The sequence below is a fragment of the Amphibalanus amphitrite genome, unplaced genomic scaffold (genome assembly GCF_019059575.1).
Source record: "Amphibalanus amphitrite isolate SeventyFive unplaced genomic scaffold, NRLGWU_Aamphi_draft 000423F_arrow, whole genome shotgun sequence".
Taxonomy (NCBI): Eukaryota; Metazoa; Arthropoda; class Thecostraca; order Balanomorpha; family Balanidae; genus Amphibalanus; species Amphibalanus amphitrite.
The window spans coordinates 366,104-379,822 of NW_024881917.1; the positions used below are offsets into that span (position 1 = coordinate 366,104).

General features: G+C 55.1%; 2 protein-coding genes across 2 annotated transcripts in view; one reads left to right on the forward strand and one right to left on the reverse strand.

Moving 5' to 3' along the window:
• LOC122391145 (MFS-type transporter AFUA_1G00970-like) overlaps positions 1 to 13,719 on the reverse strand; it is an 18,876-nt gene continuing 5,157 nt past the window's right edge. Inside the window, exon 2 of the mRNA XM_043384819.1 lies at positions 1 to 2,153. Coding sequence (XP_043240754.1) covers positions 666 to 2,129 — 1,464 coding nt within the window. The 5' untranslated portion in view covers positions 2,130 to 2,153 and the 3' untranslated portion in view covers positions 1 to 665. The remainder of the gene's footprint in view (positions 2,154 to 13,719) is intronic.
• LOC122391147 (tetratricopeptide repeat protein 12-like) lies at positions 2,638 to 4,058 on the forward strand. The gene has a single exon (XM_043384822.1). It carries the CDS (start codon positions 2,948 to 2,950, stop codon positions 3,641 to 3,643), a length of 696 nt encoding a protein of 231 aa, XP_043240757.1. The 5' UTR covers positions 2,638 to 2,947; the 3' UTR covers positions 3,644 to 4,058.

Here is a 13,719-nt window from a genome sequence, read left to right on the forward strand (position 1 = left end):
TAAATCGCCCTATATTATATTGCACTCAATTCACGTATGTCGGCATGCAAATAACAAAACACAAATGCATGCATCAACATCCCACGCCTTTATACGCACATACGTTACGTACACACTACATGGCTTTATATCTACATGCTTACAACTACCTAACTGTAGGTAAAATACATAACTGGTGGGACTTGTACACTAGGTAGTAGCCAGTCCGTAGAGCACACTATATGCATATGGTAAAAGGCGTGCGGTGCGTGTTGGTTTCGTTATCATATGTGCAATGTAGGTAGGAGTAGTGAAGTAATCTTGGGTATTACAATATTTCTGTTGCATCGTATTACTGGCGGCTCATTAGTTTAGCTAATTTACTAATATACTCGCTAGGTACGTAATAAAATATCATCTTAGACCACAAATAGTGAACAAGACGTTAGACAAAAAGTAAGATAAGAAGAATGGGATACCGTAGGAAGTGTACCATTCATAGCACGCCATAATAAATGCCCTATATTAAGGTAATTTCTCAGACACCTACATTGATATGTGCTACCCTGAATTAAACGTTGATAAAACACTCGAGATATGCCCACCACTGTTACCCATTTCGCCTCGCCACAAAGACCGTCCCTCCCACGCCCAGTCGCGTCCCCGTCGCGTCGATCGCGCTCTAGTCACAGTTTCACCGGCAAGTCGGGCTGCATTCGATGGTAGTCGACATCGGTGCGGTCGATGTGTCGGAACGTCAGCGCGGCGACGAAGGCGACGGCGGCGAACCCTCCCGACACGAGGAACACGCTCGGGTAGCCGCGGCTGTCGAGCACCGCATCGGCCAGCGGCGGCGCCAGCAGCGACAGCAGCGTGCCCGTCATGAAGATGACCCCGTACACGTGGCCGGCGACGTCGGTGCCGAGCCAGTCGGCCGTGCCGGTCACCACCACCGAGAACACGCCGGCGTAACAGAAGTAGATGGACCACACCCAGAACAGGAACATCACCTGACTGCCCTCCGTGCAGGCCGGCAGCGTGAATGTGAAGAAGCAGATGAGTCCTGTCATCATCAGCATGATGGGCTTGTAGCTGAACATGTCGCAGAGCACGCCCCAGACGAGGCGGCCGATGAGGCCGAGCACCAGCGAGCCGGAGCCCACCAGCTCCATGAAGTGGTCGTCGCGGATGAACGTCTGTCCGAACGCCTTCCACAGCGGGTTGAAGATGGACAGCGTGAGGATGCACATGGCGAAGCCGACCGTCAGCTGCAGCGCCGGCAGCGTCAGCAGCGACTTCTTCCAGGAGGTCGTCTGCTCAGCGCTGTCTACTGAAGGGCTGCGGCTCGCTGGTGTCTTGTTGCGGTCCTCCTGACGGTCAGCGCCCTCAGAGGCCGCTGTGGCGGAGGTGTCAGAGGTATCGCTCGGCGCGCGGCCGAAGCCCGGCTCGGGGGTCAGTCGGTCGTGCTCGGCGGGCGGGTCGTGCACACCGAGCACGCCGATTAACTGGAACACCACGCTCACGCCGGCTTCCACCAGGAACAGGCACGGCACGCGGTCCAGCAGCGCGTCGTCGTAGAAGAAGCCATCGTCGGGATCGGGCAGCACGTTGTCAGGGTTGAGGAAGCTGGTCTGGATGGTAGTGAACATGATGCCGCCGAGCCGGAACCCGGTGACCACCAGGCCGCTGATGAGGCCGCGGTGGTGCGGGAACCACTTGAAGCCGGCTAGCAGCGGCGGGCTGTAGGCCAACCCGACGCCCAGACCGTTCACCACGCCGAACACGACGATCACCCAGGCGAGCGACGTGTCGACCACGACGTACATGAGCGCCAGCGCGCCGGAGCTGAGCACGCCGCCGGCCAGCAGCGTCAGCCGCGGTCCCAGCCGGCGGTAGCAGATGCTGCCCAGGAACACGCCCGGCCCCTCGGCGGCCGTCATGGCGGCGTCCACCCACAGCGTGGCGCCGAAGTCGACCGGCAGCCGGCGGCGCACGGCCAGGTACGAGGTCAGGTAGGTGGTGAAGTTGCCGTAGCTGTAGCCGCAGCCGAGCGACAGGTGCAGCAGGAAGCCGGCAGCCAGTGTCACCAGACCGCCGCGCGCCGGCCGGCCGAACCGAAGCCGGGCGCGCAGGCCGTCCCAGCAGGACATTGCCGCCGCCGGACCGACGCCGTCCTGTGGCAATCACAGGAGTCAGTGTCACACAGGTCGACAAAGAAATCGTGTCTAATGTGAGCCGAGATTGATGACTGAGGTTTTTATTACTTAGATGGCTAAACAAACCGCACCCATCGAACAAAAACACGTGTCACGCCCCGTCCGACTATATCAGGTGGCCTCCGCGTTACATCAGCTGGCGGGGCATTCCGACTGATAACGTCGAGCTGCGGCCGGTGGAGTATGCGCCCCCACCCACCTGTTATATAAATGTTGGTGTCCCTGGTTTATCATGGCCATGGCCATCACGTGTGTGAGAAATAAAACCCAATGTTGACGTCCGTCGTTTTTGCACGCTCGCCACTAATCGCCTGAAACGAGCATTCAAGTTTCAGCATCCTGCAAGGACATCACTAAAAAGTTTGTCTACTGTAAGAAAAAAAGCCAAAGTGCTCTGAATCATTTTGCACGCGTTCTGATTGTTGTAACTTGACCGGAGTACCACAGCTGTTTTTATGGTCCTGGAGAAATGGGCTCGTAACAATCTCGGACGTATCTGAAATAATACAGGAGGCACGTGCTTCAACTGTTATGCTAAATTCGTTCTTTTCTAAGTTTGTCGGACTACAGTGCTAGCGTTCCGATACTGTTCCGTATTCCATGGCTGTAACGTCGGATCTTTGTGCCCACAGTTACGCACGCCAGCGATAGATGAGCGATAGAACACGACCGGCGGACGCCCTGACGAACTGGCATCGGATTCAAGCAGAAACGTTTACAGTTAAACTCCTTTAGCCCAGAAGTTGCCAGCCATGAATGACAAAGAAGAGTTCGATTCCTTCCTGACCAAAGTGGACCAAGTCTCGGCACTGATCGAGGCGCTCCGCTCCCCTGACTCGGCCACAGTGGAGCAGGCCTCCCGCCAGGCAGACCTCATCACCCGCGGCCGACTGGCCGAAGGCGCTGTTGACGAAGCGGCAGGGAGCGTCGTAACGGCCGAGAACAGAAACTGCGTCAACCCCCGGCCGGCGGTCGATCCGGCCACTGTACAGCAGGAGGACTTCAAACGACAGATGGAGGCGGATGCCGCGGAACGAGCTGAAAAGAAGAAAAAGGCCAAAATGCTGTCCGATACGTGGAAAGAGAAGGCGATTGCGTCTTTTCGAGCGGGTAAGTACGATGACGCCCTGGAGAAGTACACTAACGCGATCACCGAGCTGAAGGACAGCTGCCTGCTGTACACGTCGCGCGCTCAGACGCTGCTGAAGCTGAAGCGGGCGAGGGAGGCGATGCAGGACCTGGATCTGGCGCTGCGACTGGACGAGACCAGTCTGCGCGCCTGGATCCACAAGGGCAAGGCGCACATCCAGCTCGGGCAGCACGCCGACGCCGTAGAGAGCTTCCAGCAAGCCATCAAGCTGCATCCGGACCAGAGAAAAGTGATACAGGTGTATATTGACGATCTGGAGCGATCGCGGGTTCGCAACGCTTTCCAGCCATTAGAATAGACGTGCCACAGTGTTCAACACCCTGGCCGACGCATCGCCGTGCCGCAGTGACGAAACGGGATGCCTTGCAGAGAATGTGATAATGTCATGAGCCATGCAGCATTGCAGCATGCTTTTCCTTTGCCTCATTTGAGCTTCATGAACCCGCATTCCGCATGCATTTCATACGTGTTCTGCCTCGACATCTCAAACGTTCACCCATTGCAATGTAGGCATAAGCATTCACTGCCAAGAGTATTATTGTGGCTACAGTTACACATATCAACGGTAGCGCCAGCCGCTATTCAGTGTTCACTATTGTTGAAGGAATTTTCCATTGTTCCATTGTGTACCCTCACCCCTGCTCGAACATTAAAGCCTAAACTGTAGAATTACCTATTACTAGTTTGTCAAATACAGTGCAAACTGCAGAGAATGTTGCATATTTGCCCTGTATGACGGCACTAGGGCCTGGTAACGGCGGAAGACAAGAGACGGGCCAAATAGACGAGGTCAGTGGCTTAGTATTGTTTTGAAGACTGTGCATCTACAGAAATCATGGCATAAGGCACGTCGCATTTTTTAGTTATGTTTGGTTATTGCCGAACGGCGCTTATGGCTAAGATAGTTCCATGTTGATGCAGAGTACGTACCGTATCCAACCGTCCACGAGAACTAGCCTATCGGAATCACAGTGCAGCTGAAATCACAACGAATTTTTCACTGTAGAATCTACAGAAGAGCACTGTCAGTGATCACCACTGAATGTCTGTGGGGAGTCTCGTTTCTGATCACCACTCCGCTCCACTTTAGATTACCTCACTGGTCAGTGGTCACAGTCAACACCGAGCTCGACTGTGGAAAATCTCCACTCACGCCACTACACTAAACTGAGATCCGGCGCAAAACCCATGAGCCCGCGATCCGCACGGAGCTCTGCCTGACGGTGCCGATAGGCCCACGACCGTCATCCAACTGTTTTCGAAGCTGCAAAACGCACAGTGCATGAGCACTTTTGCGCAGGACATCTGAGCACTTCACACGATCCTATACGGCGTATCATGCATGATAACTCGGCGGTCAGCCACTAGCCAGACAAGAGCCCTAGAGCGCTTTATCTCAGATAAGGCTCAAGTGGTCGAACAAGGACCAATTAAGGAAAATACACGGCGTTCATTATGATTGCTGTACATTCTCGAAGAGAGGATGTGAGGTTAAAACTTAAAAGCAATATGAAAATAATTTGCTCTGTTAGAAAAAGACCTTTTGCTCATTTATTAGTAAACACCCGCGGGTCTGGGGGGGGGGCTGTTTTAACAAATTTCGGCGTTACAGACGTGAACAGACCTTCAAATAGCTGCTAAGTGCTAAAATAGAGTTTTTGAGATAGAACCAAATTACGGGCACGGCTGTGTAGCGTTAGACCTACAGAAAAACAAAAAAAAAATAGTTTGGTTGACGTGAGGTCAGAGCCCAGAGGTCAGGTCAACGACCCCAGAACTGGGGCTTTAGTTTTTCGCAAATAACTTCAACAAAATGGTCCAAGAGCTACGGCAGTGGTATACCATCGCGTTCGCCTTGTCAAGTCGTGTCGAATGATATATATTTTGTTTTGGAAAAGGTCAAGTTTTATGTTGACCTCATGTGACCTCGAATCATCTTTGTTGGACATTGACACATGAAAGGTTTTTTATGATGGATTCGTAGCCGCTGATCACGAATCTGGCATATATTTTCCTCTAAGCGTTCATTTAGAACCTCCGGTTGGCAAAACAGTCTTATTTATCATTAGTCATTACCAACTTGAATCAGTGAAATAGCCTCTAGCAAGGATGCTCTTCCGTGACCTTGACCTAGGAGCAGCCTCGTATCGTAATATCAACCACAAACAAGGACCTGACAAGCCTCAAAACGTTTCAAAATATTTTGGAAGCTAGTACGCAAGATGTTCGAAAAGTGAAAAGTTTGAGGCCAATTTAAAGGATGACCTTGACGTTGCCCTTTGATTTGGAGCACATTTTCGGAATCCGCCGATTCTATTTTTTTTTTCGTTTCAAACTCTGCTTCTTTCTTCAGCTGTGTCTCGGGCGGCACCACTCGATCTGTATGTAGGTATTTATCGCGACCACGTGCAGGGGACCCGAACGACCGACCGTCCCGGACCCGCTTTACATCCACACTCCACAGACACCGCCCGATTAGGAGGCTATAGCCGTTTTCACGACGGGCTATCTGGCGAATGCACCTAATTCTCACCAAATCTGCACCTAATCTCTTTGATAACAAATATTATTTCACGGTTTTAATCTATGACAATGAGTGATGGTATGACAAGGCAAGTATATAAGCCATTAGTGCAACCCTAGGTGTATATAAATAGTGCGACCCTACTTGATAGCTAAGAAATACACTGAACCTGATTTAAACCAAATCCTCACCAAATGTGCACCTAATCTACACCAAACGTGTACCAGATGGTCGTCGTGACAACGGCTTATATGTGTAGGTACATTTTATCCACAACATATTCATACACAGGGCCGTGAGAGCTCTGCGGCCGATGGCGTCAGAAACTCCGCATTTTGGGCCGGAGGCGGCGTCCGTGGTGGCGCAGCAGTACATTGATTTGATGCCGGTGGGCTCCGGCTGGAACCGGACCGGAGCAGTTCGTTGGTACAGCCGGAGTTTCCGCAGCGTCCACTACTGACTCGCCAGGGCCAGGGGTACAGGATCAGGCGGGGATGAGGGACTTAGTAAACGTATCACATATCCATTGCACTGCGTCAACATTGACGAAGCCCATGGATGTCTATCGAAATAAAGTAAAAAGTTAGCGCATCCCAATAATCTTTTGTGTTTTCCTTTAAGTTCCCACACTATTTCATAGGTACGATCATTCCAGTAGGTACGATACAATCGCATCGCTGCCGACGAGGGGCGTGAGTACAGGTAGGTAGGAAGGTATACGGCTACATGTGTTTACCTATATACGCCGGCCAGATTGTGTCAGGCCAGTGTCTCAGATATTCACGCGTGCTCATCCAGGACAGATTTAACACGACGTAAGATTCATTTTGTTTCCTATCCGAATTACGAATAAGGAAATTAACCGAATTAATAATCCATCGAATTAGGAATATGGGTAATTAGGAATCGACTAGGAAATCCAATGCATGTGAGATTTCCTAGAACCATGCATACTGCATAGCATGCAAGTCATGCAGGCAAGACGGTAATGGTTACGGTAGGCATACGGGTAATACCTAGGCGGATCCAAGATCGATGTCACCACGTCTTCCGTCTGATTATCAGACATAGTACCGCATTATAAAGTCTGCAAAGTATTTATATATCAGGCAGCGGGGCAGATACCCCCGTATCACGTGACCATCGGACAAGCCTTTGGTCGTCATGGTAACCGTTCATCGCGCGTCTCGTAGCGATCGATGGTGGGCCAGCTGGGCTGGGTGCAGGGAATACGATTCAACCCTCATACGACTTTTTTGCGCTCGAATTCGACTTTGCGCAAAATAAAACGACAGCGCTTAAAAGCGACAGTTGCCGCAAATTGCACACTCAAACTGCGCTGAAATACGACATTTCTTTCATGTCGCAAAATCTTCAAAGTTATGCATTCTAGGAAGCTCGCTGCAATGAAAAGAGGTAATTTTAGCCCCCCGGAATATGTGATAGTATCAGGACACTGTTTGATTCCGCCACAAATGAGAAAAACGCGATGCAGAACGATGCGGTGAAACTGCGCTCATTCGCGACAAATCGTGGGTAAATTGCGCCTGTATTCAACAGTCCTGTTGGAGCCTGAGTGGTCGAGCACTTTCCGTTTTTCTGTTCTCATTCGTTTATTTCGTAACCAATCTTTAAAAAATGATGCTCATTTGAAAGAGATTTTCTCGCTCGTCATTTCTGATGTATAATGCATACATTTGGTACATCACACTCACAACCATATGTACTTGAATTTTCAGATGAAGGATTTTGCCGCGAAGACGGAGTGGGTGTCGTATACCTTACCTAGATGTTGAGCTGGAATTCGGTGAACAAGTTTTTTTTAAATAATGACCTGAAAGTGACCCAAACACTTTTAATTGATAGGTGTGTTTGCAAAACGCATTCCGACAGCTTTTTTTTTTTTGCTTTTAACACTGTATTTTTCTCGAAATACCTGTTTGAATAATTTTCCCGAGTCAACTTCAGGCGCAATTATCAGACACTTAGCCTAAAAACGACACTACCGAGTCAGATAAAAGCGCACTGCGCCATTTTACGACACTCTGCAGTATGATCCGAGCGCATATGCGCCCTTTCCAGACACTTTTATGTTTGATTTGGGCGCATTGCACTTACACTTGACGGCACAATTTACTTGACAGAGGCGGCTTCAGCCACTGGTTTTGTGGATTTAATGCCTTTTATGCTATACTTTAGCATGTTTAGATGTTAACGATCAGTTTTGTTGTATTTACTCTATGCACATACTTACCTGTTGCTTGCGCGGGACCCCTCTTCATTAGGCCTGTTATGCGTAAAGTATTAGCGGAGGGGATTTCCTTCGCACTGGTGTATGTGCTGCCAAATGTGTCCGTGTGGCGCTCAGCTGGTCGGTGTTGGCCGAGATATGAATGCATAGGTGTATGCAAGGCGGACGGCTCCAGTGGCGGTCGCAGGGGGGGGGGGGGCATCAGGGCCATGCCCCCCCCAAAAGGCAAATCAGGGGGGATCATATCATTTGCCCCCCCCCCCCCAAACAACCGATGGGCCCCCATGGCCGTATGGGGCCCTGGCCCGTATTCGATTGTCACGAGGCTCGAGAAACCCACGCCAGCTATTAACAGCTCCTATACCAGTCTTTGAGGGTCCTACACTGACCTCTGAGAGCCCTTCAGTGGCGGTCAAGCGTCTACATTGACCGCTGAGGACCCACATTGACCTCTGAGGGCCCTCCACTGGCCTTAAAGGGCCCCTAAACCGGCCTCAGGGGCCCATCCGGCGTCTGATAGCCTCACGCCGGCCTCTGGTGGCCTCATTTCTGTCTCTCTAGTCCCAAGACTAGCCTTTAAGTGCCTCTGAGGGCCCCGCACTGGATTCTGAAGACCCGATGTCGGCCTCTAAGAGCCCGCATCGGCCTGTGGGGGCCCATTTTGGCCTTTGAGGTCCCTCCGCTGGTCTCTGGGGTCCAACGCCGGCCCATGCCGGCCTTTAAGGGCCCCACAATGACCTCTAAGGGCCCCATGCTGGCCTGTAAGGACCCACATTAGCCTCTGAGGGCCCCTGCACTGGATTCTGAAGACCCAATGCCGGCCGCTCAGGGCCCGCATCGGCGTCTGAGGGCCCATCTTGGCCTTTGAGGGCCCTCCGCTGGCCTCTGGGGTCCAACGCCGGCCCATGCCGGTCTTTTAGGGCCCCACACTGACCTCTGAGAGCCCATGCTGGCCTGAAAGGACACACATTAGCCTCTATGTGCCCTCACTGGATTCTGAAGACCCCATGCCGGCCTCTAAGGGTCAGCATCGGCTTCTGAGGGCCTATCTTGGCCTTTGAGGGCCTTCTGTTGGCCTCTGGGTTCCAACGCCGGCCAATGCCAGTCTTTTAGGGTCCCATTCTGACCTTTGAGGGCCCCATGCCGGTCTGTATGGGCCTACATTAGCCTCTGAGGGCCCCCCGCACTGGATTCTGAAGACCTGATGCCGGCCTCTAAGAGCCCGCATCGGCTTCTGAGGGCCCATCTTAGCCTTTGAGAGCCTTCTGTTGGCATCTGGGGTCCAACGCCGGCCCATGCCGGTCTTTTAGGGCCCCACACTGACCTCTGATGGCCCGTGCTGGCCTGTAAGGACCCACATTAGCCTCTGAGGGCCCCTGCACTGGATTCTGAAGACCCAATGCCGGCCGCTCAGGGCCCGCATCGGCGTCTGAGGGCCCATCTTGGCCTTTGAGGGCCCTCCGCTGGCCTCTGGGGTCCAACGCCGGCCCATGCCGGTCTTTTAGGGCCCCACACTGACCTCTGAGGACCCCATGCTGGCCTGAAAGGACACACATTAGCCTCTATGGGCCCCGCACTGGATTCTGAAGACCCCATGCCGGCCTCTAAGGGTCCGCATCGGCCTCTGAGGGCCCATCTTGGCCTTTGAGGGCCCTTTGCTGGCCTCTGGGTTCCAACGCCGGCCCATGCCGGTCTTTTAGGGCTCCACACTCCTCTGACGGCCCATGCTGGCCTGAAAGGACACACATTAGCCTCTATGGGCCCCGCACTGGATTCTGAAGACCCCATGCCGGCCTCTAAGGGTCAGCATCGGCTTCTGAGGGCCCATCTTGGCCTTTGAGGGCCTTCTGTTGGCCTCTGGGTTCCAACGCCGGCCAATGCCAGTCTTTTAGGGTCCCATTCTGACCTTTGAGGGCCCCATGCCGGTCTGTATGGGCCTACATTAGCCTCTGAGGGCCCCCCGCACTGGATTCTGAAGACCTGATGCCGGCCTCTAAGAGCCCGCATCGGCTTCTGAGGGCCCCTCTTGGCCTTTGAGAGCCTTCTGGTGGCCTCTGGGGTCCAACACCGGCCCATGCCGGTCTTTTAGGGCCCCACACTGACCTCTGATGGCCCGTGCTGGCCTGTAAGGACCCACCTTAGCCTCTGAGGGCCCCGCACGGGCTTCTGAAGACCTGATGCCGGCCTCTAAGAGCCCGCATCGGCCTCTGGGGGCCCATTTTGGCCTTTGAGGGCCCTCTGCTGGTCTCTGGGGTCCAACGCCGGCCCATGCCGGCCTTTAAGGGCCCCACACTGACCTCTAAGGGCCCCATGCTGGCCTGTAAGGACCCACATTAGCCTCTGAGGGCCCCTGCACTGGATTCTGAAGACCCAATGCCGGCCGCTCAGGGCCCGCATCGGCGTCTGAGGGCCCATCTTGGCCTTTGAGGGCCCTCCGCTGGCCTCTGGGGTCCAACGCCGGCCCATGCCGGTCTTTTAGGGCCCCACACTGACCTCTGAGGACCCCATGCTGGCCTGAAAGGACACACATTAGCCTCTATGGGCCCCGCACTGGATTCTGAAGACCCCATGCCGGCCTCTAAGGGTCCGCATCGGCCTCTGAGGGCCCATCTTGGCCTTTGAGGGCCCTTTGCTGGCCTCTGGGTTCCAACGCCGGCCCATGCCGGTCTTTTAGGGCTCCACACTCCTCTGATGGCCCATGCTGGCCTGAAAGGACACACATTAGCCTCTATGGGCCCCGCACTGGATTCTGAAGACCCCATGCCGGCCTCTAAGGGTCAGCATCGGCTTCTGAGGGCCCATCTTGGCCTTTGAGGGCCTTCTGTTGGCCTCTGGGTTCCAACACCGGCCAATGCCAGTCTTTTAGGGTCCCATTCTGACCTTTGAGGGCCCCATGCCGGTCTGTATGGGCCTACATTAGCCTCTGAGGGCCCCCCGCACTGGATTCTGAAGACCTGATGCCGGCCTCTAAGAGCCCGCATCGGCTTCTGAGGGCCCCTCTTGGCCTTTGAGAGCCTTCTGGTGGCCTCTGGGGTCCAACACCGGCCCATGCCGGTCTTTTAGGGCCCCACACTGACCTCTGATGGCCCGTGCTGGCCTGTAAGGACCCACCTTAGCCTCTGAGGGCCCCGCACGGGCTTCTGAAGACCTGATGCCGGCCTCTAAGAGCCCGCATCGGCCTCTGGGGGCCCATTTTGGCCTTTGAGGGCCCTCTGCTGGTCTCTGGGGTCCAACGCCGGCCCATGCCGGCCTTTAAGGGCCCCACACTGACCTCTAAGGGCCCCATGCTGGCCTGTAAGGACCCACATTAGCCTCTGAGGGCCCCTGCACTGGATTCTGAAGACCCAATGCCGGCCGCTCAGGGCCCGCATCGGCGTCTGAGGGCCCATCTTGGCCTTTGAGGGCCCTCCGCTGGCCTCTGGGGTCCAACGCCGGCCCATGCCGGTCTTTTAGGGCCCCACACTGACCTCTGAGGACCCCATGCGGGCCTGAAAGGACACACATTAGCCTCTATGGGCCCTCACTGGATTCTGAAGACCCCATGCCGGCCTCTAAGGGTCCGCATCGGCCTCTGAGGGCCCATCTTGGCCTTTGAGAGCCTTCTGGTGGCCTCTGGGGTCCAACACCGGCCCATGCCGGTCTTTTAGGGCCCCACACTGACCTCTGATGGCCCGTGCTGGCCTGTAAGGACCCACCTTAGTCTCTGAGGGCCCCGCACGGGCTTCTGAAGACCTGATGCCGGCCGCTCAGGGCCCGCATCGGCGTCTGAGGGCCCATCTTGGCCTTTGAGGGCCCTCCGCTGGCCTCTGGGGTCCAACGCCGGCCCATGCCGGTCTTTTAGGGCCCCACACTGACCTCTGAGGACCCCATGCTGGCCTGAAAGGACACACATTAGCCTCTATGGGCCCCGCACTGGATTCTGAAGACCCCATGCCGGCCTCTAAGGGTCCGCATCGGCCTCTGAGGGCCCATCTTGGCCTCTGAGGGCCCTCTGCTGGCCTCTGGGTTCCAACGCCGGCCAATGCCAGTCTTTTAGGGTCCCATTCTGACCATTGAGGGCCCCATGCCGGTCTGTATGGGCCCACATTAGCCTCTGAGGGCCCCCGCACTGGATTCTGAAGACCCGATGCCGACCTCTAAGGGTCAGCATCAGCTTCTGAGGGCCCATCTTGGCCTTTGAGGGCCTTCTGTTGGCCTCTGGGGTCCAACGCCGGCCCATGCCGGTCTTTTAGGGCCCCACACTGATCTCTGATGGCCCGTGCTGGCCTGTAAGGACCCGCCTTAGCCTCTGAGGGCCCCGCACGGGCTTCTGAAGACCTGATGCCGGCCTCTATGGGCCCGCATCGGCCTCTGAGGGCCCATCTTAGCCTTTGAGGGCCCTCTAATGGCCTCTGGGGCCCAACGCCGGCCCATGTTGGTCTTTTAGGGCCCCACGCTAACCTCTGAGGGCCCATGCTGGCCTGTAAGGACCCACATTAGCCTCTGAGTGCCCAATTCGGTTTCTGATGGTCTCAAACTGCCCTTTGCAGGTCCTGTACTGGTCTCTGAGGGCCCTAATTTTGCCCCTAAGGACCCAAACCAGCCTCTAAAGGTCCCACACCGGCCTCTGATGGTCCCAACTCCCATTTCTGTCTTTGGGACCCAAACTGACCCTTATGTGCCTCTGAGGGTCCCGTACTGGCTTCTGAAGGATCGATGCCGGCTTCTGAGGACCCATAACGGTCTTTAAGTGCCTCATACCGACACCTGAGGCCCCACACTAGCCTCTGAGGGGCCCCAATCTGGCCTATGAGGTCTCTACACCGGCCACTGATGGCCCTATTATGTTCTCTGGGGGGCTCAAGCCTTACCTTTGGGCGTCACGCACTTGCCTCTGAAGGCCCACATCAGCCTCTGGGGCCCTACCTTGGGCCTTTGCCCTTTGAGGCCCTTCGCTGACCCTGGGGTCTAACACCGGCCTCTGGGGGGTCTGACACCGTACTCTAAGGGCCCCATTGCAGCCTCTAGGCGATAGGTATCGCCGAAGCGCTATCGATGGGCCCATAAGGGCGCTGTACGGTAAGGAGGGCGCTATAATACGATAAGGAGGGCGCTGGCAAGTGTGGAGGGCGCAGAAAGATCAGGAGGATGCTGTGTGGTAAGGACCATGAAGGCGCCGACTGGTCAGCTCAGAGGGCGCCGAATGTGAAAAGGGCGCCGGCAGGCCATAAGAGCGCTGAATGGCGAGAAGGGCGCCGACAGATCAGAAGGGCGCCGAACAGACAGAAGGGCGCTGAAGATGATGCCAGGGTGCTAGATGGTCAGGAGATTGGGGGTGGATGTCTGGCAGTTCAGGATTGTGGGTGCATCTTCACCCACAAAGAGATATAAAATTGTAAACCTGGGCGCCAGTGCCGCATGGTGTACCGCAATGGCTAACCGTCGAGGGCGCCTAGAGTGCTAGACATTAGAAAGGTGCCTTCGGCGCCCCGAAATGATCGTGGAAGGCGCCGTCCAGTGAGGGCGCCTACTAGATTTGGGGGGTGGGGCTAAAGCCCAGTGTGCCCCCCCCCCCTTGGCTGCGCCCCTGTTTAGAGCGTTTTACTGTTGTGTTTTCTAT